Genomic DNA, 27,621 nt, shown 5'->3' with positions numbered 1-27,621 from the left:
ATAAAAGTAGAAGGTACTAAATAAATGTGAGTTTTCTTTCTTGCTGTGTTCAGAAATTATTTTCTAATTGAGACAGAATTTTATGAGATTTGGTATTCCTTAGAAGGCCCCTTAGGGCACTGGTCCCCAACCCCTGGCCCGTGGACCAGTACCGGTCTGCAGAGAAAGAATAAATAACTTACATTATTTCTGTTTTATTTATATATAAGTCTGAATGATGTTTTATTTTTAAAAAATGAGCAGATTCCCTCTGTTACATCCATCTAAGACTCACTCTTGACCCTTGTTCATAAGTTCGACAATTATATTTAAAAATACCAGCCTGACCAGGCGGTGGCGCAGTGGATAGAGCGTCGGACTGGGATGCGGAAGGACCCAGGTTGGAGACCCCGAGGTCACCAGCTTGAGCACGGGCTCATTTGGTGTGAGCAAAAAGCTTACCAGCTTGGATCCAAGGTCACTGACTCCAGCAAGGGGTTACACAGTTTGCTGAAGGCCCACGGTCAAGGCACATATGAGAAAGCAATCAATGAACAACTAAGGTGTCACAACGAAAAACTGATGATTGATGCTTCTCATCTCTCTCCGTTCCTGTCTGTCTGTCCCTATCTATTCCTCTCTCTGGTTCTCGCGCTGTCTCTGAAATAAATAAATAAATAAATAAATATTTAAAAATACCACAGTTTTTACGCCGGTTGTATAATTTTATTTTGTGCATTTATCCGTCCCACCCTAAAGGCTGGTCTGTGAAAATATTTTCTGACATTAAACCGGTCCGTGGCCCAAAAAAGGTTGGGGACCACTGCCTTAGGGGATATTTTCTCTATAATCCTAATCATTGATCCTATCAGATTTACAGAAAAAAGCACTGCATTTTATTCTCCAGCCAGACTGTGGGACAATGGAATGCTGCCTCAGAATTCTCAAATGGCAGGCTGCCTTTGTGGTCTTCTGTTCTAGAATCTAATGCAGGGACTCTGTCTAGATTGTTTGCCATGAGGCAATTATCAGTTGTTAATTACCTTTTGATATTGTCAAAATTTTTATTATCATTCCCTCTTGGCTGTGACAAATACAAGGTGCCCAAAATGGAAAAAAAAAAGGACTTAAAACAACTTTTTTAAAAAATAAATTTTTATTTTTAGGTTTGTTTTAATTCAATTGAATTTTCTCCTTGAAATAGATTTATGTTTTTAGATGGCACACAGTTCTCTAGTTCCCCAAAATGGGTAGCTCTGGTTCTTAGAAAACAGGTTTCTTAATTTTTTAATATAAATGTCCAAGTTACTCCCTCTTTGCTTGACTCAAATCTCCCTTATATTACATTTTTAAAGCTCACATTTCATCCTTGGACTTAAAAAGCGGCTCCTAAGTCTTCTTTGTATAATCTTAGCAATGGTTATAAAGGGAATGACAATCTTGGTGAAATGGCATTGGTAGAATGTTATTTTAATCAGATCTGCCTCTCTCTCTGCTCAGAATGGGATCCTACAGCAGGAGACGAGGTGGGCATACCAAATTACAAGACTTGCTTATGGAGAAAAAATGGAAAGAAGGCAAGGAGTAATTGGCAAGTGTAGAAAGTAGAAGTTTTAGAAATTCTGTTAAATTTGGACTATTTGATAAGTGTAAAACAGTAATTGTTTACTAATTTATTTTATGCATTTTTAAAAGAAATATATACATAACTTTTTTTTTGTGGAATTATGTTCATGTTCCATGTCCAGAGATAAAAAACAATGGACTAATGTTTATCTACATTCACATATCCCATGTTAGTGTGGGGCATTTATTCCTTTTCTGTGCGATTTCTAGTTCTATTTAGCAATTACTCCTAGAGAAATAGTGATTAAATTAAAAATCCATAGGGGAGGGGTGGGGGTGATGTAAAAGGCAAATACCAAAATTTTAATAGTAGTTGAGCTTAGTTGAGTTCTGTATAATTTTACATTATAATTTCCACTTTTCTGTAATGATACATTTTCTTTGAAAAGTAAATGAATATCTATAATTTTAAAAACGAATTTTCATTTGATTTAAATAAAGAAATCAAGGCCCTGGTCAGTTGGCTCAGCAGTAGAGCATTGCCTGGTATGTGGAAGTCCTGGGTTCAATTACCGGTCAGGGCACACAGGAGAAGCACCCACCTGCTTCTCCACCCTTCCCCCTCTCCTTCCTCTCTGTCTCTCTCTTCCCCTCCCACAGCCAAGGCTCCATTGGAGCAAAGTTGGCCCAGGCTCTGAGGATGGCTCCATGGCCTCTGCCTCAGGTGCTAGAATGGCTCCAGCTGCAAAGGAGCAATGCCCCAGATGGGGCAGAGCATCGCCCCCTGGTGGGCATGCCTGATGGGTCCTGGTCGGATGCATGTGGAGTCTGTCTGACTGCCTCCCTGCTTCTAACTTCGGAAAAAAAAATAAAGAAATCAAATTGATACATCAAGTACCTGGGGCAGTCTGTTCCTTTAAGCTATTTTTACTCAAACACAATGCTGATCATTTAAAATACAATGATACAGTATAAAATAGAACGTTGATTAAAGTATAGAATAACAATTTTTGTCAATCTCCACTTTTCAATATGTAGCACAGAAGAGAATAAGTTAAAAACAAAAGTGCTTAGAATGTGTTATATATATCTGAATGTTAATGATTTAATGTTTTCTCTCTCTTCAGTCAAGTGGTTGTACAGTACTCAAATATATTTAAGCAGAAAAAACAATAGAGAATAAAACTCTCTAACATTACCCCATACTCCGATTTTAAGTAGAAATTATATTTGTATTTTATGTTCTGTTTCTCAAAAATTACAATCACTAATATATATAATTGCTTTGATGTTATATAAGCTTTCAATAATCTCTGATGTTATTTGATGGAGCATACTCAGTTGATTAGAAATAAGTCTCCTCATTGTAAAATCAGAAAGAGTAATAATTGCTTATATTAAATGAAAATGTTAAAGTTCACAAAACTTGAGAATCTTTGTGCAGATACTATATGCATATAATTACAATGATTCCTCTTAGATGATTGTCCCTGGTTTGAAAAAGAGAGTTTTGTTTGACATGTGCTAATTAAGCCTTTTTTGCATGATACTACCTTGACTCAGCAAAGCTTTAATCAAGGGTAGAGGATTTTAGCTTTTAAATATTAAAAAAATATTGAATCAAGTAAGTACCTAAAATATACTTTTATAATAAGAATAAAATACAGTTAAATAAATTCACATTCATTTTCTATTTGATTGCTAACTATATAAAGGATTTTTTAGTTATGGTCTGTCTCGCAGAGAGTTTGATTTTCTAAATATTTACTTTATTTCAAAAGTAATTTCTTGCTCAACTCAGTGCTTTCTGTAAAACATTGCAAAATAGTGTGCATTTGCAAGTTAAAACCATATAATGTAGCAGGCTAAAACTGAACAGAATGTGATTGCAGACCTGACTATGCTTTTTCTTGATTTTGTCATCAGAACCATATCTTGCTTGAATGCACTCAGGATTTTTTGAACAGTCCATGAAAAGTGACAGGGATGTTAATTTCCACTTCAGCCCTGGCAACTTCACTCAAGTCCTTGGCATTCAGAATCAGGAGGTAAGCAGGCTTTTGTCCTGCTCCAGGGCTCACCACCACACTCAGAATCACACCTGTTAATCAGAAATAAATAAGGCAATGTTGAATTTTTAAAAAATGCCAGGGACATAGATTAAAAGTCACTGAAATGATATAGAAAGTATTACTTGACAAAAAAAACAAAAAACATATGACTTGATATTTTGCTTTGACTCTTCCACCACTTCACTGGCTGACCACTCTGAAAGGGTCTTTTAAACTCTTCTTGTTGTGTATACTATAAACTCTAGGAAGGGGGTGACCATATTGCTCTTGCCCTCTGTTTGAAGCCTGGTAGCTTATTATAATACTTAGAACATTGAAGGTATTCATTAATTGAATGTGTTCTTATTTGTAACATAAGATATACCATCTGCTCTACCTACTGCAAAAAGAGGCTTGGGATAAATGAAAAATGGGTACTGTAAGACTTTGACAATAGTAATGTATGTTATTCCTATAATTTCCAAGACCTATCTGGAAGCTTACTTCCTTCAAACAAAATGAGAACAAACTTTTTGCAGTTTTAGCTGGATGAGGTGTATGTGTAAAATCAGTTGTGAAATAGCTCTACAATTTCTTATTTTATTCATTTCTCTGTGGTTTTCCATATTTTAAGTCCAGCTAACCAATAGTTAACTAAGTATGATGCTTTGTAATTAAGTTGCTGTTTTACAGGCTGTATCTCTGCATCGCTTTCTAGCCCCAGCCTACTAAAAGAAATAAACAAAACTAGAGTCACAAAGCCACAGTCATTCTCTTTGATCTGTTAAAATATTCAATTTCCTTCCTTAGAACTGTATTCTTTTTTCATAAATGCATCTGGGTCAAGAAAGGCAAAGCCCTGAATTCACACTGCTCTTTCTCCCTCCTTTCCCCTGTCATCTAGAGCAGTCATTGGTGGTCCATCGTGACACCAGGTGGTGCTTTAGCATCTTATTTGCACTAATAATGAAGGAGACCTGGCCACAAAATGAAACTCATTTTCAAATAAGCTTACATTCAGTAGTACTAAGCATCACTTCTGAACATTAGAGAACAATTACTGTGACTCCCTCTTAGCGAACTAATAACATGAACTCCAGTAAAAAAAAGAATGTTTGGCTACATCTAATGCTTTCATTACCATCATCTTCCTCCAAGGCATCCGGGTGAGAAACAAAGATGGGTTCTGAAGGATATGAATCAGGCTCTTGCCATACCCAAGTTTCTTTAGTTTTGACGTTCAGTTTACAGAGCTGTTTGTTAAGAAAGAAAAATCAATCAGTTGGTCAATATGCTTCACTTAACGAGCATATGACTTCAAGTACTGTTCTAATAGCAATGAGAGGGATTAATTACCCTGTCTGGAACAAAGTGGTTCAAGCCGAGTCCATATGCGTAAGTATAAGGTTTCCCACCGTACTTTTGGTAATTGATTTGAGGAAACTCAAATGCTACAAAATAGAGCACATGCTTAGGAAAACCCAGTGAAATCTCTTTGAGTGGAACATTTTGTTCCCCCTCACATGAGGTTTTCTCTGTATCATCTCACCTTGGCGAGGCCCTGAAAAGAGAACCTCAGGTTCCAGCCAGATGGTCTCATCACTGCACAGAATTGCTGTAGCAGTTGTGTTGGGGAGTGTGACTAAATTCTTGCCTGTATCAGCCTAAGAAAGGATAACAGAAACCTCAGTGAGCAGGAAAGAAAAATCAAGCAGCTATAGATGCACAGTCTTGCCAAGTTTTGTCTCCTGAGTTTTTTGTTTTGTTTTGTTTTACAGGGACAGAGAGAGAGAGTCAGAGAGAAGGGTAGATAGGGACAGACAGACAGAAACGGAGAGAGATGAGAAGCATCAATTATCAGTTTTTCTTTGCGACACCTTGTTGTTCATTGATTGCTTTCTCATATATGCCTTGACTGCGGGCCTTCAGCAGATCAAGTAACCCCTCACTCAAGCCAGTGACCTTGGGTCCAAACTGGTGAGCTTTGCTCAAACCAGATGAACCTGCGCTCAAGCTGGTGACCTCGGGGTCTCAAACCTGGGTCCTCTGCATCCCAGTTCGACACTCTATACACTGCACCATCATCTGATCAGGCTGTCTCCTGAGTTTTTTATTTCTTAAGTTAAAATGTAGGGAGGAGCAGTACAGAAAATTCTAGAAGGGGCAGGTCAGGAACACGGCTGTCAAAGCTGTATGGGCCTGTGTCAGTGGGAAAGTCATATAACTTCTTAGACCTTCCATTTTCTTTTTTTTTTTTTTTAATAAATTTTTATTAATGGTAATGGGATGACATTAATAAATCAGGGTACATATATTCAAAGAAATCATGTCTAGGTTATTTTGTCATTAAATTATGTTGCATACCCCTCGCCCAAAGTCAGATTGTCCTCCGCCACCCTCTATCTAGTTCTCTGTGCCCCTCCCCCTCCCCTAACTCTCTCCCTCCCTCCCTCCCATGTCCTCCCTCCCCCCACCCCTGGTAACCACCACACTCTTGTCCATGTCTCTTAGTCTCGTTTTTATGTTCCACCAATTTCCATTTTCAACTGTAAAAGGAGACTGTTCTCAAAGAAAAAGGCCTCTGGAAAAATAAGAAAGTATATTTCTGCAGAACAACGAAGGTTTCAACCCCCCAGGGATCCATTTATAATGTTCATCTCCTTTATAGTTAGGGAATATTTTGATTTTGCTTGAAAAATACAGTCTTTTGTTAAAAAGAATAAAATAGAAAAACTACTGGACCAGATGTTTTCTGTGATCTCTTGTTACCACCTCCCACCAATACAAGTGATTTTTCAGATTACTTATGGAAGACATTGATACCATCAGCCCTTTCCGAGAACATACTCATTCAATGATACCTGTATCAAGCATTTGAGTACATGTATTGTGCTAGGCTCTATTCAAGACATTTGGGATATTTCAGAGAGTGAAGTCCCTGTCCTCATGAAGCTTACATTCCAGTTTAAGAACATACACAATAAATATAATTAATAGAAAAAGTGTATCATATATCATAAATAAGGGGAGAAAAAATAGAGAAGAGTATGGAGGATCACAAGTGTGATGGGTAGGTGAGTTGTAATTTTAATAGGTGGTCAGGGTGGGTCTCATTGAAAAGGTGACATTTGAGACAAAGTTTGTAAGAGATGAGGAAGTTAGTAGTGTTCTGGCTGTTCTGTTAGACTTGGGAGAAGAGGGGATACAGGAATGGACTCAGAGAAACCAGCATGTTGTACAGTAGTCAGGTCAAAAGAAAACAATGGTTAGAACTAGCGTGGTAACACTAGAATCAGTGAGAAGTGAAGGGGAGAGTTTAGGGGTGATTTTGATATATAAGCCATGGCATGAAATTAATAGAGGAGTCAAGTATGACCCCAAAGTGTTTGGCCTAAACAATTAAATGTTGTCACAAAAAGATGGAGACTATTGAAGGTGGAGTGAGTTGAAGGTGGGATGAGTTTTTTGGTGGGGAAAAGGAGAAATTTAGGTTTTTGTCTTATTAAGTTTGTGATGTCTGTTGGATATCCAAATGGAAACGTGAAATTGACAGTAACATATGTGAACCTTGTGTTGAAAGGAAAGTTGAAAACGTAAATGTGAGCTGTTTTAAACCATGAGTCTTTACAAAAGGAGTGAATATACAGATAAAAAATAGAGCAAAAGGCTGAGTTTTGGTGCTCTCCCACATTAAGAGGTCTACAAGAAGAGAAATAAGGAAGTAGCTGCTGGGGGCAAGAGGAGTCAAGAGAAAGACTTTGTAAGAGGACAGAACAATAGTATGATATGAGTGATCCAATGTAAAGGGAGGAGAAGGATAGTATAGGAAAGAGGGAGGACTGCTAGAGTGAAGTCCTGGAGTGGGTGAGGGAGGGTAGGAACAACTAGTTCTGGATAAGATGATGGATAATTCAGTGTGAGTACAGATGCTGGTGGGTGGGTAGATGTGGTGGCAGAAGTCTACATTCTTTTCTAACTTCTTTCATTTGTTTCAGTAGAATAAGAAGCAGAGCCATCAGCTGAGTTTGAATGTGGAGGTGGGAGGTGTTAAAAGTTTGAAGAGAGGAGGGTGTGAAATATTTAACTAGGCAAATGGGAGAGTAAATGAGGTTGGGAAATGTAGAGGCAGGATTTGTGGTCATGTATTTTTAAAATGGACCAATTAACATGACTGTGTGTTTTCAACACTTAATTTGAGTTTCGAAGGTATAAGCATGGAGTGGGTGGAGAATATAATTTAATTAGGCTTGTGGTTTTGAAAAATGAGTTTGATAAAATAAGACAGAGGCACAGGAAATAAAGATCTATATACAAGGGGTTGAATTATTGATCATGGAATTTTAATTAAGTAAGGAGGGAAGGATAAGTCTTCAAGAGAGTGTGGGATTATAATAATTTAGGAGATTGAAGGTTCTTGGTGAAGAGGTGGTAGTAAGATGTGTCATGCATGAATTTAAGATTATTGATGGAGCACATAGAAGTCTTAGGTAATGCCAATGTCAAAGCCATGACTATAGGGAATGAATGGCTGAGACAGAATGGAAGATGGGATCAGTGGAAGAGGTCAAGGAACTGAAACGCCAGGTTGTTAGAAGAATCAACTCTGATGCATATCTGGAAGTCACAGAAAGTCAGGAGTGGACTGGGAAGTGTGACATTGAGCCAGAAGGGAGAGAGACTGGTGGTTAGTAGATGACAACAATAATAAGTGTATATATGTATACATGTACATACGCCTTGGCTACATAATGAATTAGAATGAAATTTAAAATTGGGGGATTTTAAGGATGAATGAAAGGAAAAATGGTCTGAAAACAGCAAAGTAGAACAAAGAGGAAACCTACCCAATTTCAGACCTAGGGACAGAGAGAGAGTCAGAGAGAGGGATAGACAGGAACAGACAGACAGGAACAGAGAGAGATGAGAAGCATCAATCACCAATGTTTCATTGTGACACCTTAGTTTTTCATTGATTGCTTTCTCATGTATGCCTTGACCGCGGGCCTTCAGCAGACCAAGTAACCCCTTGCTTGAGCCAGCGACCTTGGGTCCAAGCTGGTGAGCTTTTTGCTCAAGCCAGATGAGCCCGCGCTCAAGCTGGCAACCTCGGGGTCTCGAACCTGGGTCCTCTGCATCCCAGTCTGACGCTCTATCCACTGCGCCACCACCTGGTCAGGCTATATTAGGTTTTTAATGTAAGAAATCTATAACATTATCTTTGCTTTCCTCAAAAAGCTAGCTCTTCCTTTGATTCTTATCCTACCTTAAAACAAAACAAAATAAAAAAGGAGATGCATTCATTTTTTGATCTAGCAATCTCATTTCTCAGAATCTATCCTGTTTATATATCTGTACACGTATGAAATCACACCCACAGACAGATATTCCTGATGGCATTATCTGTCTAGCCAAAGACTGCAAACAACTTTGTTGCTAAACAGTGAGGGATGCTCACAATACAACTACAGTTGGAAAGGGCAAGATCTTCATGTATAGTGGTAAATAAAAAGTAAGGAACAGAGCAGTGGGTGTAAAAATATAAAAAGTTGCTTTTTGTGGAAGAGAATGGGAATAATTCTGTGTGTGTGTTCTGTGTGTGTACACACACACACTTGTTTTTTTTTATTTGCATAAGCAAACAGAGTAAAAGGAACATTAAAAGTTACTTATAGACATGAAGAGGAATGGAATGAAATGGGTGCAGACAGAGATTGGAATGAGACTTCTCAGTTTATAGCTTTTTATATCATTTTGATTGACCATTTTAATGCACCATTCAAAATTAATAAAGATATATTTTAAAGTTATCACCATTATCTTAATCAGTAAATTGGAAGCATTAGTCATCTTAGACTCTTCCCTCTCATTTTGTCCTTCCCTCAATCTGTTTGTTGTCTCTCCTTCCCCTAATTTATTGTTTCCCTTGCTGCCAAACTTTTAAAACGGTGGTCTACAGTGACTGCTCCCCCTTTCTCACCAATTGCTCTTCTTTAGTGCCATGAAAACTGATTTCTGCCTCTCTCATTCTATTCCCCTGGAGATCAGATCGCCAAATCTGGTGTTTTCTTCTGAGTCTTTATCCTTTTCACCTTGTCTATAGCAGTGGGTACCCACAAAACCCTCACTTGCACTACTATCCTAGGTGGCATCACCCTCTCTTAGATGTAACTACTGCTCTTTGGTGATTTTCCTTCTTTCTTCTTCTGGCTTCTCCTTTTCTCCCACTTTCTGTACCTGGGTGTTTCCAACTTCTGTGTTTAGCCATATTTTCTTTTGTGTCAGTGTTTTATGGCTATCAATTTTCTCATTTTTTAAATTAAAAAATTGTATGTTTTAGAAAACTTTCTCTAAAGTTTTCTCCTGTTAGCAGTCTCACCTATCTATCTCATATTTGATAATTTCAATATCATCAACTAACAGTTCTTTTCTTCCAATTTGAACTTGTCTCACAAGCACCTACATTTACATATAAAAGCCTTTATGAAGATGTTGCTGATGTTGATTTTATTGTTACTGCTGATGATAATAAATATTTAATTAACACTTAACATTCTGCCAAGACTATATTCACTAATTGACATATATTACCATATTTATTGATCACAACAACCCTATAGGGCTGATATAGATAGAGAAGATTAAATTTAAAAAGATTTAAAGTTCTGCCCCAAAGTGCACAGTAAGTAGTGGACATGGCCAAGCCAGGTTCTGTTTGACTTAAGCACTTTTTCTCATTATCTCACCTTCCTCGTATTTCTACAATTTATATTCATCTCCCTACCTGCTCTGCCTGTTACATTCCCTATTTCCAAAGGTGTCACTGTTCTAGAAAGGTAGACTTAAAGGATCTCTATGGTCTTTTGCATAAGATTTAATTTATTCTGCGATTCAATCAAATGCCAGATTGTTTTCATTTTACCTTTAAGGACTCTCATTTTTGCTTGTGTTTCTCTGTGCCTATCATTTCATTTTTCTTTCACCTGAGTAACTTTGTCTCCTAACCCAGGTCTCTAGTCTTCTGAACTTCCACTATTACTTACATACAACACAGCTTTATTTTAGGAAATCAAAATATTAAAGCTGCAAATGACCTTAGTTATTATTTCTAACAATTTAGTAGGGTTACAAAATAGGCAACTGAACTTTAGAATGATCAAGTGACTTGCTCAGGGAAGGCAGTAGTAGAGACAGTCATGAAAGTTAATACACTTGATACCCAGTCCACCAGTTCTGAATGTGGTTTTCTCCTGTTTAAAAACTTTCACTGTCTCCCTATCACCTGCCAAACAAACTGCTTGTCCTTAAAGGCTTTGAAGGTTATCAACCTACTTTTGTAGCCTTTACGCCCCATTTATTCCACTACTTTTATTAACCAGTTAGATCACAATTAGTTCCCTCAGCTTTTCCTACTTCTGTCTTTCCTCAACCTATTCCTCCTGTCCTCAGTTGGTCTGCTTCAATCCCATCTCTTCTGCCAAAATACTGCCAATGACTATGATGCATGAATCTCTCCAAACAACTAAATAACCAAAGCAATTACCCCTCCTTCACCATAACACAGACATGCGTTATGATTACTGAATCATTTTCGTTTCCCTACTAAACTATGTAATGAGTTCCAGGAGAATAAGAAGCATATCCTATTGATGTTCCAACTGAAGCAGTTGGTACAATACAGTGTTATAGTGGTAACTTAATAGCTATTGGAAGAAAGAGAAGGTGGGGTCCAGGGTGACACTTTTCATCATCACTGAAGTTCACCGTTCTATAATTAGGTGGGTTTTCTTCAGGCAATGATGATTCTTAGAAAAATCCTTTTTCTTCACTTTGTAATGTGGAGAGAGTTATATGTGGAAGACAAGATAAGGGGAAAGTAAGAGTGCCTATTAAAGTATTTAGACCGATCTCTCGCCATGATTCTCTTCTGAGCTCCAGATTTGTATATACCAGCTGCCTAGTGAACATTTATGCTGGGTTGGCCACTGGGTACCTTAAACTTAACATATATAAAATAACTCTTACTCTTTTTCCTTTAAATCAGCTTCTTCTACTCCAGTGTTTCCAATTCAGCTAATTATACCACCGTTCACTCAACTGCTCAAGGCAGAAATCTGGAAGTTGTCTTCAGCCCCTTCCTCTTTCGCTAACCTCTCACATGCAATGAGTCACCAACTTCTGATGACTTTACTTCCAAAATATTTCTGAACATTGTACCTTCCTCTATCTCTCCATTACCATTTTCTTTCATTTAGACACTTACTCTCTTTTATTTGCCCTGTTGCATTAGTCTTAGAATAGAGCTTTTAGCATGTAGACTTTCCACCTTCCAAATCTTCCTTCACAATACTACTAGAGTGACCTTTCTAAAATATATATTTGAATATGTCGTACCCCCCCACACTGCAAATACTTCAGTGACTCCCTATTATTTATGTAATACCCAAAGGCTGTAATGCTCCATATAATATCACTCCAACCTACTTTCTAGTCTCTTTGCTTAATGTCCATCTCCCCTATGCTCTGCATGAACCTAGCAACTCCTTTACCTTTCTATATGAAGTTTTGTTTTTTTAACTCTTTCCTGCCTCTGTAGAAGCTCCTTCACCTAACTGTAATGTTCCTCACCAATATCCTACCTCTTTAGCATTCTTTGTAGAGCTTATAAACTTGCTTTAGAACAAAACTTGGGTTTTGTTCTAAATTAGGTTTATTTCCCACTACATCTGATCTAACTAAGCCTTGATACAATGTTTTATAAATTCCTTGTAGTTGCCTCAACTACTTTTGTGTATAGACCTCATATATACATAAATGAGAATGTATATTTATGTATTGGTTGTGGAAATTATATTTTTTCTTAACTTTGGCATTACTATTACACTGAAGATTCTCTATGTTATTCTAATAGTCCAAAAAGATAATCTCTGATGAAATAAAAGAAAATTTAGAGATAAAGAAATGACAGTTGAAGGCTACTAATGATTTTTATCTTTTCATAAAGTTTTCAGAAGATTTGTAGAAAACCAAAATAATGGGCTGATTTCCCTACAAGCACACTTTTTGATGCTTCATCTCTCTAGAATTTCAAATCATTGAAATTAGATTATGTATATTATCGACAAAGAATCCTGGGAATCAGCAGTTGTACTATTCACTGAGCAAGTGTATTCTAAAAGGATTTTGTAAATGAAAGAGCTACAGACTTCGAGTCATAAACCTGGTTCTCACTCTGGCCCTGCTTACAGCTGGCTTCGGCTAAGTCCTATCACTTTTCTGAGCTTCGGTTTGCTAATTTGTAAAATGGAGTTGAATTAGTTTATTTTTAAAGTTCTTTCCAGCTCTGAAATTGCAGGACTGTAGGTATGAACATAAAACAGGAGAACAAATTCCAGGAGAGAGGAAACATTTCAGTTATATCTGAAGTCTATGTAGAGGATGTTTACCTTGTCAATATTTAAAGGAAGTACGTATCTCCTAACTTCAGGCTGGGGAGCCTTTCTGGCGTTTTTCTTCACCTCTTCCCAGTTCTCACGTAAATTGGCTAAATATAAGTAATTATAAACAAATTCAAATCTGCAAAGATAAGAAGTCAAACATGAACATACACAATTACAAATAATTTTTTTTTTTTTTAAATTTTTTTTTTCTTTTTTTTTTTTTTTAATTTTTAATTTCTTTATTTTTTTTATTTATTCATTTTAGAGAGGAGAGGGAGAGACAGAGAGGAGAGACAGAGAGAGAGAAGGGGGGAGGAGCAGGAAGCATCAACTCCCATATGTGCCTTGACCAGGCAAGCCCAGGGTTTTGAACCGGCAACCTCAGCGTTTCCAGGTCGACGCTTTATCCACTGCGCCACCACAGGTCAGGCACAAATAATTTTTGAGAGATGATTCAGCATACTTAAAAGCACAAATGCCTGCTTGTTCTTTATTCCCCACCCCAGAAACTGCTACTGACCCAGGTATATTAAAGCCATTTTCCTCCTGCCCGTGCTGGGTCAAAAAAAAGAAACCTGCCTCATAGATATATTTAAATAACAGCAGCCTTGGATACATTCTGTTCTGCTCCTCAATTACCACTCTGTCTATGTCTTTAGGTGCTACTGTCTTTAGTGATCCAGCAAATCTGAAGAAAGTGAACCTCTTTTTCCTAAACCCAGAGTGGATGGAGTTCAAGGCCCCCCCCCAGGGAATCTTGTGAAGCTTAAAGTAACAGAACCTTATGTTTTCAGGTCCAGTTCATAGACCTGATCTGTTTTTAGACATCCTGCTCAGTTTTTAATTATTAACCATGGTTTTGATGTTCTGTTTGTGGGTGTTTGCGATTACCTAACCTTTCTACAGCTCTTACAGTGATATCTTGCAACTTAAACATACTTCCTGCATTTTAGAATATAATTCAGGTTAAATATTAAAAGCAGCATCTCTCAAAAAGGAACGTAATTTCTAGTAGCAATGAAAGATGTAACAGTTATCCACTGTCCTTTCTTACCCTTTCCAACAACAGAGATCCACAATCAGAAATTCATTGTCTTCATAGGTATTGATGTGATGAAATAGGTTAAAAGAAGAGGTCCTATATTTGTTATTGAGATACTTTTTTCTTTTTTTGTCAGCGATATGGAGCCACACCTTGAAAATGAGAAAAATATTTTGATGCATTGAAAAAATAAAAAGAGTGTGCATTATTAAACACACCTTTTTCAGGATCACAAACCTGACAAATAAATGTATCACTTACCCCCATAGTTTCATTGGACTCAAAACAATCCATGTAATTGGCTCCCCAAAGACTCCATGAGGAAAGGAACTTGAACAGGTTAATTTTGACTGGTGTCTCCACAAAAACAATGTAGTTGGGAGTCAAACCAAAACTGTTCAGAAACACAAATGGACTTGTGAATGAGACAGGCATATTCTCAAACCACAGAGAAATATATACTCATGAGATATACTTGCTTACATGAATCAACAGTGCCTACATGAAATTAATTATGTTTAAATTTAGTTTTCTTAGAGCAAAAAATCATCAGATTTATATGGAACTATAAAAAACCCCGAATAGCCAAAGCAATCCTAAAGAAAAAGAATGAAGCTGGGGGCATTACAATACCTGACTTCAAACTATATTATAGGGCCACGACAATCAAAACAGCATGGTATTGGCAGAAAAATAGACACTCAGACCAATGGAACAGAATAGAAAGTCCAGAAATAAAACCACATATATATAGTCAAATAATTTTTGATAAAGGGGCCAACAACACACAATGGAGAAAAGAAAGCCTCTTCAATAAATGGTGCTGGGAAAACTGGAAAGCCACATGCAAAAGAATGAAACTGGACTACAGTCTCTCCCCCTGTACAAAAATTAACTCAAAATGGATCAAAGATCTAAACATAAGACCTGAAACAATTAAGTACATAGAAGAAGACATAGGTACTCAACTCATGGACCTGGGTTTTAAAGAGCATTTTATGAATTTGATTCCACAGGCAAGAGAAGTGAAGGCAAAAATTAATGAATGGGACTACATCAGACTAAGAAGTTTTTGCTCAGCAAGAGAAACTGATAACAAAATAAACAGAAAGCCAACTAAATGGGAAATGATATTTTCAAACAACAGCTCAGATAAGGGCCTAATATCCAAAATATACAAAGAACTCATAAAACTCAACAACAAACAAACAAACAATCCAATAAAAAAATGGGAAGAGGATATGAATAGGCACTTCTCCCAGGAAGAAATACAAATGGCCAACAGATATATGAAAAGATGCTCATCTTCTTTAGCTATTAGAGAAATGCAAATCAAACCGGCAATGAGATACCACCTCACACCTGTTCGATTAGCTGTTATTAGCAAGACAGGTAATAGCAAATGTTGGAGAGGCTGTGGAGAAAAAGGAACCCTCATACACTGTTGGTGGGAATGTAAAGTAGTACAACCATTATGGAAGAAAGTATGGTGGTTCCTCAAAAAACTGAAAATAGAACTACCTTATGACCCAGCAATCCCTCTACTGGGTATATATCCCAAAAACTCAGAAACATTGATACGTAAAGACACATGCAGCCCCATGTTTATTGCAGCATTGTTCACAGTGGCCAGGACATGGAAACAACCAAAAAGCCCATCAATAGATGACTGGATAAAGAAGATGTGGCACATATACACTATGGAATACTACTCAGCCATAAGAAATGATGACATTGGAATATTTACAGCAAAATGGTGGGATCTTGATAACATGATACGAAGCGAAATAAGTAAATCAGAAAAAACCAGGAACTGTATTATTCCATACGTAGGTGGGACATAATAGTGAAACTAAGAGACATTGATAAGAGTGTGGTGGTTACGGGGGGGAGGGGGGAATGGGAGAGGGATAGGGGGTGGGGAGGGGCACAAAGGAAACAAGATAGAAAGTGACAGAGGACAATCTGACTTTGGGTGGTGGGTATGCAACATAATTGAACGACAAGATAACCTGGACTTGTTATCTTTGAATATATGTATCCTGATTTATTGATGTCACCCCATTAAAAAAATAAAATTATTTTAAAAAAAATTTAGGTTTCTGCAAGAGAAGTTGATCAGGATTAGTATCAAAGGTAGGCAAAGCATATCTTTAGAATTATTTTTTCCTGAAGATTCATAGCAGGCCTTCAAAGTTACCTATGGACATAAGATGGCTTGAATCGGTCACTGCATGGGAATTGCACAACAACCTCTGACTTGCTTATTGGATCTTCCTTATCTGAAATAAAATGATTTTAAAAGCCTTTGGAACAGGCTCTTATTTTATTATTTTTTTTATACACAAATACTTAGAACAGCTTATGCAAGCAAAGAAGTACATTTTCAGATCTTCATTTTTCAGAGCTTATGTTCATTTTCTTAGTCATGTGAAGCTGCAATCCCAGGAAAATCCAAATAGCAGCAGATTTAGGAAAGTGCACTCCAACAGCATTGTGGCAGGCAGAGTCAGTGGAGTGTCGTCTCACTGCTGGAGGTGGGTTCTAAGTCAAGCAAAACTTCAGTATGCTCACAATGCCTTTTACAATGCCTACAGAGGATAGTATATTTGGGTTTATGTCACTAGCCCCGCACAGTAATTCTTATGCACATTAAAGTTCATTTACTACTCAGTAGTCTTCAAAACCTTATTGTGTATTAAAATCAAACAAAGAACTTAATTTTCTTTTTAAATTGATTTTTAGAGGAGAAAGAGAGAGAAAGAGAGGGAGAGAGTGAAAGAGGTGCGAGAAGCAGGAAGCATCAACTCGTATTAGTCGCTTCCTGTATGTGCCTTGACCTGGTAAGCTCAGGGTCTTGAACCAGCGACCTCAGCGTGCCAGGTCAGCGCTTTATCCATTGCTCCACCACAGGTCAGGTAAAGAGCTTCTTAAAATACTAATTGAGGGCTCACTCCCAGAATTACTTATTCAGTTCCCCAATGCTGCTGCTGGTAGGACTATACTTTGAGAAATATATTAAGTAATACTAAACAAAAATCCATATATATTCAGATAATTCTGTCATCAAGATGGTTATCAAATGTTTGGCAATGAATGGAAGATGAATGGAGAATTCTAAAGAGTACTCCATCCTATTTTAATATTCTTTAATTACAGTATTAATTTGAGTTAATAGATTTGTTTTCAGTTCTGTGAATGAAACATACACAAAATAATAGTATGTCTCATATGTGTGTGTATACTATTGTGTATATGCATATGTTTGAATAAAAATTTAATTTCGCCTGACCCATGAATAAGTGCTCAATAAATGCTTGCTACATTTGATTCTATTTCTTTTTTTTTTTTTTTTGTATGTTTCTGAAGCTGGAAACGGGAAGAGACAGTCAGACAGACTCCCACATGCGCCCAACCGGGATCCACCCGGCACGCCCACCAGGGGCAACGCTCTGCCCACCAGGGGGCGATGCTCTGCCCCTCTGGGGCGTCGCTCTGTCGAGACCAGAGCCACTCTAGCGCCTGGGGGAGAGGCCAAGGAGCCATCCCCAGTGCCCGGGCCATCTTTGCTCCAATGGAGCCCTGGCTGCGGGAGGGGAAGAGAGAGACAGAGAGGAAGGAGGGGGTGGGGGTGGAGAAGCAAATGGGCGCTTCCCCTATGTGCCCTGGCCGGGAATCGAACCCGGGTCCCCCGCACGCCAGGCCAACGCTCTACCGCTGAGCCAATCGGCCAGGGCCTGATTCTATTTCTTATATGACCAAGTCCACATATAAGACGTGTGGACACTACGTCTTTGAAACTTTGTGAAATAGTAATTGGCCACATGCTTTCTGTATTTTCAAACTGTTATTTCCTGCTATTGTGCTTTTGGCCATTAATAATGTAAGATTGAGGGCAATTGTCCTGAAATCTGAGGGTAGTTTAACTGTGTGTATAGAATTATCTGATAACGTAGTCTGGCATCTTGTATTTCCTATAACTATCATATAATATAATTACTAGTTTTAGGAAGAGTCAAATTGGTAAACTGACCTGCTTGTAGTGGAGGGATCTTTACAATATTGTAAGCAATTGAAAAATTTTTTCCAAAGCAATTTCCAATGTTGTAAACAGTTCCATCATTTTCAATGTGAGGGTGAGCCGTGGCTCCATTGACTGAGACATAGTTGCAAAGATCAACCTGTGAAGGGGAGCAAATATCATCCATGTTAAGAGAAAGATTATGTTGCACCATTGGTCCCTAGTTTTGACCTTACCATTACTGCTTGCATCCTCACCTAAATGCCTTTTCTCTTTCTATCTCTCTGGGTCCTACCCTCTTTGAGAGCTCTCAGTGGAGAGCTCTCCTCTGACCGCCATACTGACCCCATGTGCCTCTGAAATCTTAGAATTCTTCTTGACTGTGCTATTTCATTGATGTGTATCATACACTGTTCTAGTTAGATCATTTCCTTTTGCACATGCAGGTTGTCCTCCAACAATGGTAAATTTGAATCCTGGAACTTCTTATATTCTTCTTCATTGTATTAGCTAAATTGTATGAAATAGATGATATTTAAATTTTTTCACTTTATAAAAATAGTAATTTTGTAGGCATAACCTAAAAATCAAATCCAGGGTCTTGCACAGACTATGAAATTAAAATTTAAAGGAACCCCAAGATTCATCTATTATAGAAAGTTTTTAATAGATTTCAGGGGAACCATGAACCTCCTGGAATTTAGTACAAATAAATGTTTTTGAAGAGAGAATTTAGTGCTTTAATTCAATTTGGAATCTCATAAAAAATTCAAAACCAAAAATCTAACACAAAACTGTTGGTGTACAGAAGGAGAGCATGAGGTCCCAGAGAGGTCAAGTGACTTGTTCAAGGAGACAGATCCACATGTTGGCAAAGTCAGCACTAGAATTTCTATCAGGGACCTGTTTGGTAAAGATTTATTGAATGAATAATTGATGGAGTGTATATTTGTCTAACCAATTTTTTTTTCAATTTGATTAGGAGAATACCTGTTAAAGCATAGGGAATTTTTAGCATCTTTACTAATGATATCTGAGATATTCATTCACTCATTCATCATGTACTCTTTGAACTTATATTCCAGGCACTATGGTAGGGTTTAGTAAAACAAGGATGGTCCATGCTTTTGAGAACTTCATTTTAGACTTCTGCTGTTCAATATTGTAGTCACACATAGCACTTTAAATACAAATTAATTATAAGTAGATAAACTTCAAATTCAGTTCCCCAGTCATATTAGCTACATTTCAAGTGCACAATTGCACTTGGAAAATGCAGACATAGAACACTGCCATCATTATAGAAAGTTCTATTTGTTAGCACTGTGGTAGACCAATAAACTGGTCTTGTAGTTCTGGGAGTGTAAAATGGTATCTGTAGAGAAAGGTCATCTAACCTAGACTGTTAGAGTAGGCAGGGCTTCTCAGAGATGATGACTCCAACTAATGCTTGAAAAATGAATAAAAGTTATTCAGGTGGAGAAGGTGACAGTGTGTTCCAGAGAGAGGGAGCCCTAATGTACAGGCCCAGAATTGTGCAAGAGCATGTGTTGTTTGGGGACTATATTGGTGACCATGAAGGGCATACAAGGAGAAGTGGAAATAAGAATGGACCAGCCACAAAGGCCCTTGTTTGTACTTTATCTTGGAAGCTATGTGTATCTTAGAGGGACTAATGCACTCATACTTGCGTTTTGGAAATATTGCTTCTACTGATATAGGGAATTTGTATTTAAGAAATCAGTCAGGAAGCAAAGGTACCGATTAGGAGACTATTTCAGTAACAGGAAGATAAAAATCTCTACTTTTAAAAACTATAATTTTACGTAAAGTCAGAACACAACACTGTTTTCACAATGGAGCCTGACCCCTAATGAGGTTTATTCTGGAGTCATATCATGAATTTATATTTCCAATTAAATTACCATGGCAGTTGTAATGCAAACTCACTATCAGAGTCCCTTTCAGTTCTTCTCTAAATGATCTACACACATACTCATATGTGGTTACAAATATACATAAAAAAAGAAGAAAGAAAGAAAAAAAGAAATGAAGAAAGACATATTGAGAGTATGTTAAGCCTTAGTAATCTGTTGAGAGTTGTAAATCAGCTGTGACATTGAGACCCAGCATTGAAACAATTTTTTCTTTCTATTCTTACTATGTTAAATTTCTGGTCTTGAATTCCGTGTAACTGATCTCCTGGTTCCCTTAGATCTTTACCCCCATATGTAGTAGTTTACATGTGGCAGGTTAAATATCCTAAAGCATAGGCTAAAAAAAACATTTAAAATTTTTGTCCATTATTCAAACTTTTAATTTCATGTACCCTATGTCCTACTATTTCCCTTGACATTGCATGCTCTCGATCAGTGATTTTCAATCTTTTTAATCTCATGGAACACATAAAGCTAATTACTAAAATTCTGTGGTACACTAACAAATATACTTTTTGCTGATCTGATAAAAAATATAGATATAATTTTGATTCATTCATACCAGGCGACTCTTGTTGTGTTGGCTGTTATTTTATTTAACAATCTAAAGCAGTGGTTCTCAACATTTCTAATGCCATGACCCCGCAATACAGTTCCTCATGTTGCGGTGACCCCAAACCAAAAAATAATTTTGGTGGCTACTTCATAACTGTAATATATGCTTTATGTATTTTCCGATGGCTTTGGGCGACCCCTGTGTTTTGGTGACCCCTGTGTTTTGGTCGTTCGACCCCCGCCGGGTTCGCGACCCACAGGTTGAGAACCACTGATCTAAAGGGAAAGAGGTCAGTGCTTCCTAACTAAACAGTCACGTACAACATGGTTTTCAGCACACTGGTTGAAAATTGCTGGTCTAGATCACTAGTTCTCAAATGGGAGTGGTATTGCCTCTTGGGGGGGGGATTAGAAATATTGGGGGAACATTTTAGGTTTACACATTGATTGAGGACATGACTGGTATTTAGTGGATGGGACCAGGGCTGCCAAACCAGTGCAATATGTGGGACAGTGATCAATTATCTCTTGCCCAATGCTACTAGCTTCTCTACTGAGAAATACTGCCGATCTAGCCAAAGAAAGTATTCTTTAGTTTCCATGAACATATCTCCTATTTTATTTTCTCTATATCTTAATGTCACTCCCTTTACCTAAAATACCCTTTCTTCAAAGTTATTGAAGTTGTTCCTCTCCTTTAACTTCTAACTCAAATAAAAGCCTTTTTAATCTTCCTTGATCTGTGCCACTTTTCATCCCCCAACTGCAACCAAAACTAATCTCTTTCTTCTCTGGGCTTTCATGGAGGATTTCCTCTCTTCTAAAGGACTCTTCACATTATGTGTCCCATTAGAGTTAAGTTGTATATTTGTTTGATTTCTCCATTGAGTTGTTAAGCTTTCTGAAGACAGGAACAACATCTTCAAAGTTACATCTTAATGAATATTGGTTGAAAATGTGAATCTATTTTACTGAATGTTGGAGTGAGATTAAGTTCTCAGCAAAATTTGTTACTTTCTAATAATGCTAATATTTTTCTCTATGCTATCTCATTTAAAATATAGCTTTATTTCTAATAAGAAGTATCTATAAGGGATAAATTGGTGCAGCCTATTCATGCCTTGAATCATGAACAGCAGTGTTTTCAATGTTAATAGCTTTAAAGTTTTTTGAACACCTGACATGTGCCAGGACCATGCTAGCCTATAAAATCCATAGGCAGAGACTGTGTTGTCTTACACATTGATATATCTCTAGCACCCAGCATAATTTCTGGTACATGGCAGAACTCAAAAAAGTATTCGTGTCACTAATGAATGAATATGTTAGGCCCTTTTTAAGGGTTTCCTTCCATCCATATCATAAGTGTTTAAAATTTCATAGATGAAGAAACAAAGTTTAGCTAGTAGTTGAGGACAAAGCTAAAATTTCAAAATCTGGCTCTCATGTTCTTTCAACCAAATTGCACAGCTGATTTAGAAGTTGGAATCCTAAATTCTTGAGCAATGTCATCTGCATATGTATCCTACCTGCTTAATTGTCTCCAAGTTCTCAGGATTAATCTTTGTAATGAAGTTGGTCTCTGTGCAGGCATAGTAATCTTCCCCCACTGGGTAGATATTAACAAGGGCATTGTCAGTAATCTCTACTCCCCGAAAGTAAGAAAAAAACCTACAGAAGAAAACAGTTTTTTAGTCCAGTAATGGTCAAACCATGAGAGAAAAAGTGCTATTGTGAAATGTCTTTTAAAACATGCAGTTGGGTTTCAGTAACCTGGAAAATATATTCTTGCAGGGGTCTGGGAAAGCACAGGTGCCAAATTCTGTGATGACAATCCTTTTCTCAGTCATTGCCCGGACGTAAGCATCAGTGCGGATGAACCTGAAGGACATTAAGACATGGGAAAGAATGACAGACAAGAGCAATCAGTGCAGTTCATGTGGAGCTTAGAATGGTCTGGGTGTCCTTACTGAGTCAGAATCATAAATCAACAACATAAAGAATGAAGAGTATTGTCAGGTCACTTTCTCCTGGTGACTGATGGAGAAAGAAACAATGGGCTATGAGCTTAAATTTATATCTTATAAATCTCACAATGACTGATGAGGAACTTCAGATTCAGAGAAGTTAAGTGGTTGGCATTTGTGGCCAAGCTGGGTTACAACTCAAGTTGGCCAGAGATGGGAAATATGCATTTCCCATATTGCACCGTGCAGGTCCCATGGTAGCTGACATACGTCCTATGACTTTCTGTAGCCCATAACCCATCAGCCTACCTAGTGGGAAATATAGGACATGATATGCTAAATTCTATTCCTTTCCATCTCTCTCATATTCCTCTTGTGTTTTTCTTCAATTTTAAATATTATTTTGCTAATTTAAAGGTAAGTATTTTTTAATATAGTCTCTTGAACAGGCAGACCTCCTGAACCATACCCCAGACTAGATGGTATATGTTGCCTGGGATTTCTCATGTACAGAGCCAATTCAAGTCTAATTTTACCCTTCCTCTAGTCTAATCTATATAATAAGTGTTTAAAATTTCATAGATGAAGAAACAAAATCATAAAGAGGAAAAATATGCCCAGTTTTCAGAAGGTATATGAAAGCCTTGTCTGACTTCAAAACATACTTCTATTAGCTAAATTTTTTCTTGGTCTCATCAGCTTCTCTTTTATTACAGACCTAGTTATCCTGACTATTTTAAGTCTCCATTTTCTCTTTCATTTGATATCTCTTTAGAGTGCCTAACGTCTGTGGTGATCAAGAAAGCCATTAATGGGGTCTGACTGGTGGTGGCACAGTGGATAAAGTGTCAACCTGGAATGCTGAGGTCGTGGGTTCAAAACCCTGGGCTTGCCTGGTTAAGGCATGTATGGGAGTTGATGCTTTCTGCTCCTTCTCCCCTTCTCTCTCTCTCTCTTTCTCTCCACTCTCTAAATAGAATAATGATAATAAAAAAGTCTCTAATGGGGCAGAATATTAAAGCATAAGACAAACTATTTATTGTGGTAGTTATAGATGCTTTCTGAGTGATGGCTTAGGCCTTCAAGCCTGTTAGCAGCAATCTCTTATTTTTATAAAACTTCTCATTCTTGTATCATTAGCACATATTTGGTCTTTACCTCCTTGGTGGCACCCCATCTCCTTCCTTGTGACCTTTTTAATTATAAAAATTGGGAAGAAGTCAAGAGAGCCAATGGTCTAATAATAACAATAACTATAATAATATTATTATTACTGAATACAGTTACTTAGGTACTGTGTTCTTATGTACTCCTTTAATGAACCCTGAAGTAGATTCTATTACTTCCCATGTCAGAGACAACAAAACCAAGAACTAGATATTAACATCTTGCCACAGGTATCTGGTAGGTATAGAATTTGAAGCCAGGTATGTTAGACCCCAAAGGCCTAGTTCTTAGTTTCTCCTTTATTGTATAACACAATTCCCAGGTGTCCATGCCGATACAATGGCCCAAGTGGTTTCTGAGAGAAAGTGAGTTTATAAGTCCCCTCTTGGGTTCTGGAGGTTGAAAAGCCCATGGAAAGAGGAGCTGATCTAAGCCCCACCCTTAGTAGGGGGAGTGGAGTCTAGTGTTCTTTTACCTTCTATGGTATGTGACATGTCCTTCTTTAAAGTCGAACTTGTGCAGGAGGGCTTGCCCATCAAACAGGTGGTAAAATGGCTCAGATCCAACTTCAAAGAGTCCTGGTCCACATCGAAGGAGACTGCCGGTGAGCCACAGGGGGATCCTGCCTGTGATAAATAAGAGATACAGAACGTTGCTTCTCTTTCCTGCCCTTGAATGGGTTGTCCCTGGTGAGGCACAGGGACTACATTAGGAGCCTGAATGGCAGCCTCTTCTTTCAAAGCAGGCAGTGACTTTCCTTCGTGGCTCTTATGCTGGGCAGCACTTAGGAAATGCCTGCTGATCATCTCTCTCTCTCTCTCTCTCTCTCTCTCTCTCTCTTTCTCTCTCTCTTGCTCTCTCTCTCTCCCTCCCTCTCTCTTTAAGTGAAAGGCAGGGAGATAGCAAGACAGATTTCTGCATGCACCCTGACTGGGATCCACCTGGCAACTCCCTTCTGGGGCCAACGCTCAAATCAACCAAGCTATCTTCAGTGTCTGAGGCTGACGCTTGGACCAACCAAGCCACGTGATAGGGGAAGAAAGAAAGAAGGGAGAGAGGGAGGGGAAACAATGTGACAATGTCTCATAGCAGGAATATGGGGTTGGAAGGAGACAGGGAAAAACATCTTGAGGAGAATGGGATTCTCTACTTAACAGATTTCCCCAGATACCAATAGATTTGCCTTTTTCTAACCTCTCACTTTTAAGAAGAATTTCAAATTTCTTGATATAATTAAGTAGGGGTAAGAAGGATGGATTAAGAGTAGAGGTCAAGACACTAAAAATGATGGGTCTATAGAAAAAAGACCAGTTAAATGCAACAAGAAGAATATTGGCCTTTTAAAATCTAGAGCTATGTTCCCTTGAGGGTATGTGTTGCTGCCCAGGTGAAAGTCAACCTGTTGTAACAGAAACTGCACACACAGCGCTGGCTGTTAGGGGCCTGGATTCCACCTGAAGATTCACCATGTGCCATCTCTAGGCCTCAGTGTCCTCATCTGCAAAATGAGGGGTACACAGGAAAGACCTTGCGGTGTTTCAGTTTCGGCCATGATGTTTGTGCCCTTTTATCCTTTGAAAAGTGCAGGATTTGGCAGTGTTTGCTTAATCTTACCAATTATTTTTTCTTTCTTTAAACAAATGGATTATTTTCTATGGCTCAATTTCAGCAATCCACTTCATACAGATCTATATTTCTGATAAAATATTTAAGAAGGCACGACTTAACTGAAAGGCACAACATTCATTTACTTGCTAGAACGTAAATTGTTAACATCAGAATTTAGTTAAGAACACTTAGCTTATCCCTTCTATTTTACAGAATAGGAAACTGGGAGAAAAAAGACTTGCCCAGGCTTTGGCTCTTACCATAACACCATGTCCAAGCAAGTGTGCTATGTGGGTTATATGATGTCTTTGCATAATGATAACAATAGTACTACTACCTACTGATCACTCTGTTTTGGATACTGGGTGAATCTTTCTATATACATTATCTCGTTTCATCTTTACAACATCCCCATGAGGTAAAATTTGGGTTTTGGTAGGTGAAGAAATTGAACCTCAGAAAGTTTAAGTAACTTGTAGGATTCATAGGTACTAAAATTATAAAGCTGTCATTATCACCAGCATTGGCCCGACTCCCGAACCAAGAGTCTTCCAGTATAGTGGACATAAAACCTACCACCCCATAATATAATATTTCTACATGCTTGTCACTAGGCCCTTATCTATCCAGACACAGACATACAGATATTTATAGGGCCTTTCTTATGTGCCAGGCACTGAGCTAGGCACTGGCAGTTTAAAGATGACAAAGGTGTAATCCTAGTCCTCAAGAAATTCCTGTTAGGTAGCATTTCCAATGTTAGAGAAATAAAGAAAAGGTAAATGAGAGGAAATGAGTTCTGGGTATAGAAATCTTGAACCTCCAGATTCCCTTTAATAACCAATAGGGACCCACTACAGAGAGGGGCCAGTGAAAGAGAGGAAGAAGACAGATCTCAAAGAAAAAGAGGATGGCTTCAAGATCAGTGAAACCAACCTGTAACGTGAGCTGTGAGCGGCGAGGAGAGTTCCTCCACAGTTTCGAACAGTTTCTTGTAACCACCAGCAGGATGCTCGACTCTGAAATGCAGAACAATGAGGAAGACGCCCCTGTTAATACTCAAAGAAGTCCGTGAAGGCAGAGGCAGAGGCAAAGTTCCAGGACAAAAGGTGTTCTCCGGCTCAAAGCCAATTCAGGCTGCTAGTCCAGCTTCCGCTCAGGGAGCACGTGGCACTTGGGGGACAGAAACATAATCAGGTTTGCAAGAAGGGCCCAGGTCAGTGTTCCTTCTTTAACGTTAGGGAAAATGACCTCCATTTTAATGTCCTAGTGGACTTAGTCCTGCTCTCTGCAGTTTTCCATTTTTCTTAAGATAAATCAACTAAACCTGCTGTTAACATCTCTCTTCCTGCCTGTCAGGGTCCTTCCCACGGAATTGCTATCTCGTCCACATGCTCACCTTACCATGTCTTGTGTCTCTTACCTCACAGTCTCATCTCTCCCTCCTGGGAGTTTACAGAAGACAGGATTTTGGGTTAGATCTTGTCCTTCATTCTTCACCCATGTTATACCAACATCACTTAGGTCTTTGCCAATCTCCAAGAGCTACAGTACTCTTTAAATATAGTTTAATATTTTTTCTTATTTCCTGCTTCCTCACTTTGGCTCTATTTTAGAGTAGGGCTTTTAACCAGACTTCCTAATTATGATAGTTATCTTTTACTAAGCACTTACTATGTGCCACATACCTTAAAAACAACTTTGTATGTTATCAGGTCATTTAAATCTCACAATAACATAGCGGAGTAAGTACTATTGTTATACTCATTTTATATATGGAGAAAACTTAGGCTTTAACATGTTAAGTAATTTGCCCCAAATCACATAGCTGGGAAGTGTTTGAATGAGCAGTGGAGCCCAGACCTGCCTTCTTGAAATCCTCAGCTCACAGCTGCTCCCAAGGGCCATTCTAAGTCACACAGATCCCACTATAATTTAGACTTGCATTTTAGATATTTACTTCAATATATAAATAGGAAGAAACTCCCTCATTAAGACCCAAGACCTTCCCTAAACAGACCAGTGGTCCTCTTTGGGAGCTCTTGAAATAGCTCATTTACCATCAATCCACTACAACACTGAAAAGAAATCTCCCAGAGACACTTACTGGATGGACATCTTCTCTCAGTGGAGGATTGAGAGTTGTGGTACCAACCGCGGAGTGAGGAAGCAAGTCCTGAGCCAAGGCCCTTTATATGCCTTCTAAATCCTCTTACAAGGAGTGATGGCTTTGAGAACCCTTTCCCACCCCCTTGGCTGAGGAAAGGGGAACAGAAGTGGCTTTCAGCACT

General features: G+C 38.2%; 1 protein-coding gene across 2 annotated transcripts; it reads right to left on the bottom strand.

Moving 5' to 3' along the window:
* Positions 1-1,116: 1,116 nt before the first annotated feature.
* On the bottom strand, positions 1,117-27,511 carry RPE65 (retinoid isomerohydrolase RPE65). Of its 2 annotated transcripts, XM_066268910.1 has the most exons (14): positions 27,438-27,511; positions 26,267-26,349; positions 24,198-24,348; positions 22,362-22,469; positions 22,118-22,259; positions 18,109-18,256; positions 16,276-16,357; positions 14,337-14,469; positions 14,088-14,227; positions 13,040-13,169; positions 5,146-5,260; positions 4,953-5,047; positions 4,738-4,849; positions 1,117-3,646 (listed from the first exon to the last, which is right to left on the bottom strand). In XM_066268910.1, exons 1-14 carry the CDS (start codon positions 27,446-27,448, stop codon positions 3,495-3,497), a joined length of 1,602 nt encoding a protein of 533 aa, XP_066125007.1. In that variant the 5' UTR covers positions 27,449-27,511; the 3' UTR covers positions 1,117-3,494. The 2 variants fall into 2 exon arrangements, with proteins under 2 accessions (XP_066125007.1, XP_066125009.1); XM_066268912.1 differs by lacking the exons at positions 4,953-5,047; positions 5,146-5,260.
* Between the last annotated feature and the right edge of the window lie 110 nt (positions 27,512-27,621).

The sequence above is a fragment of the Saccopteryx bilineata genome, chromosome 3, assembly GCF_036850765.1.
Source record: "Saccopteryx bilineata isolate mSacBil1 chromosome 3, mSacBil1_pri_phased_curated, whole genome shotgun sequence".
Lineage (NCBI taxonomy): Eukaryota > Metazoa > Chordata > Mammalia > Chiroptera > Emballonuridae > Saccopteryx > Saccopteryx bilineata.
Note: the sequence above shows the minus strand (reverse complement) of the source record. Positions and strands in the feature narration are given on the sequence as shown.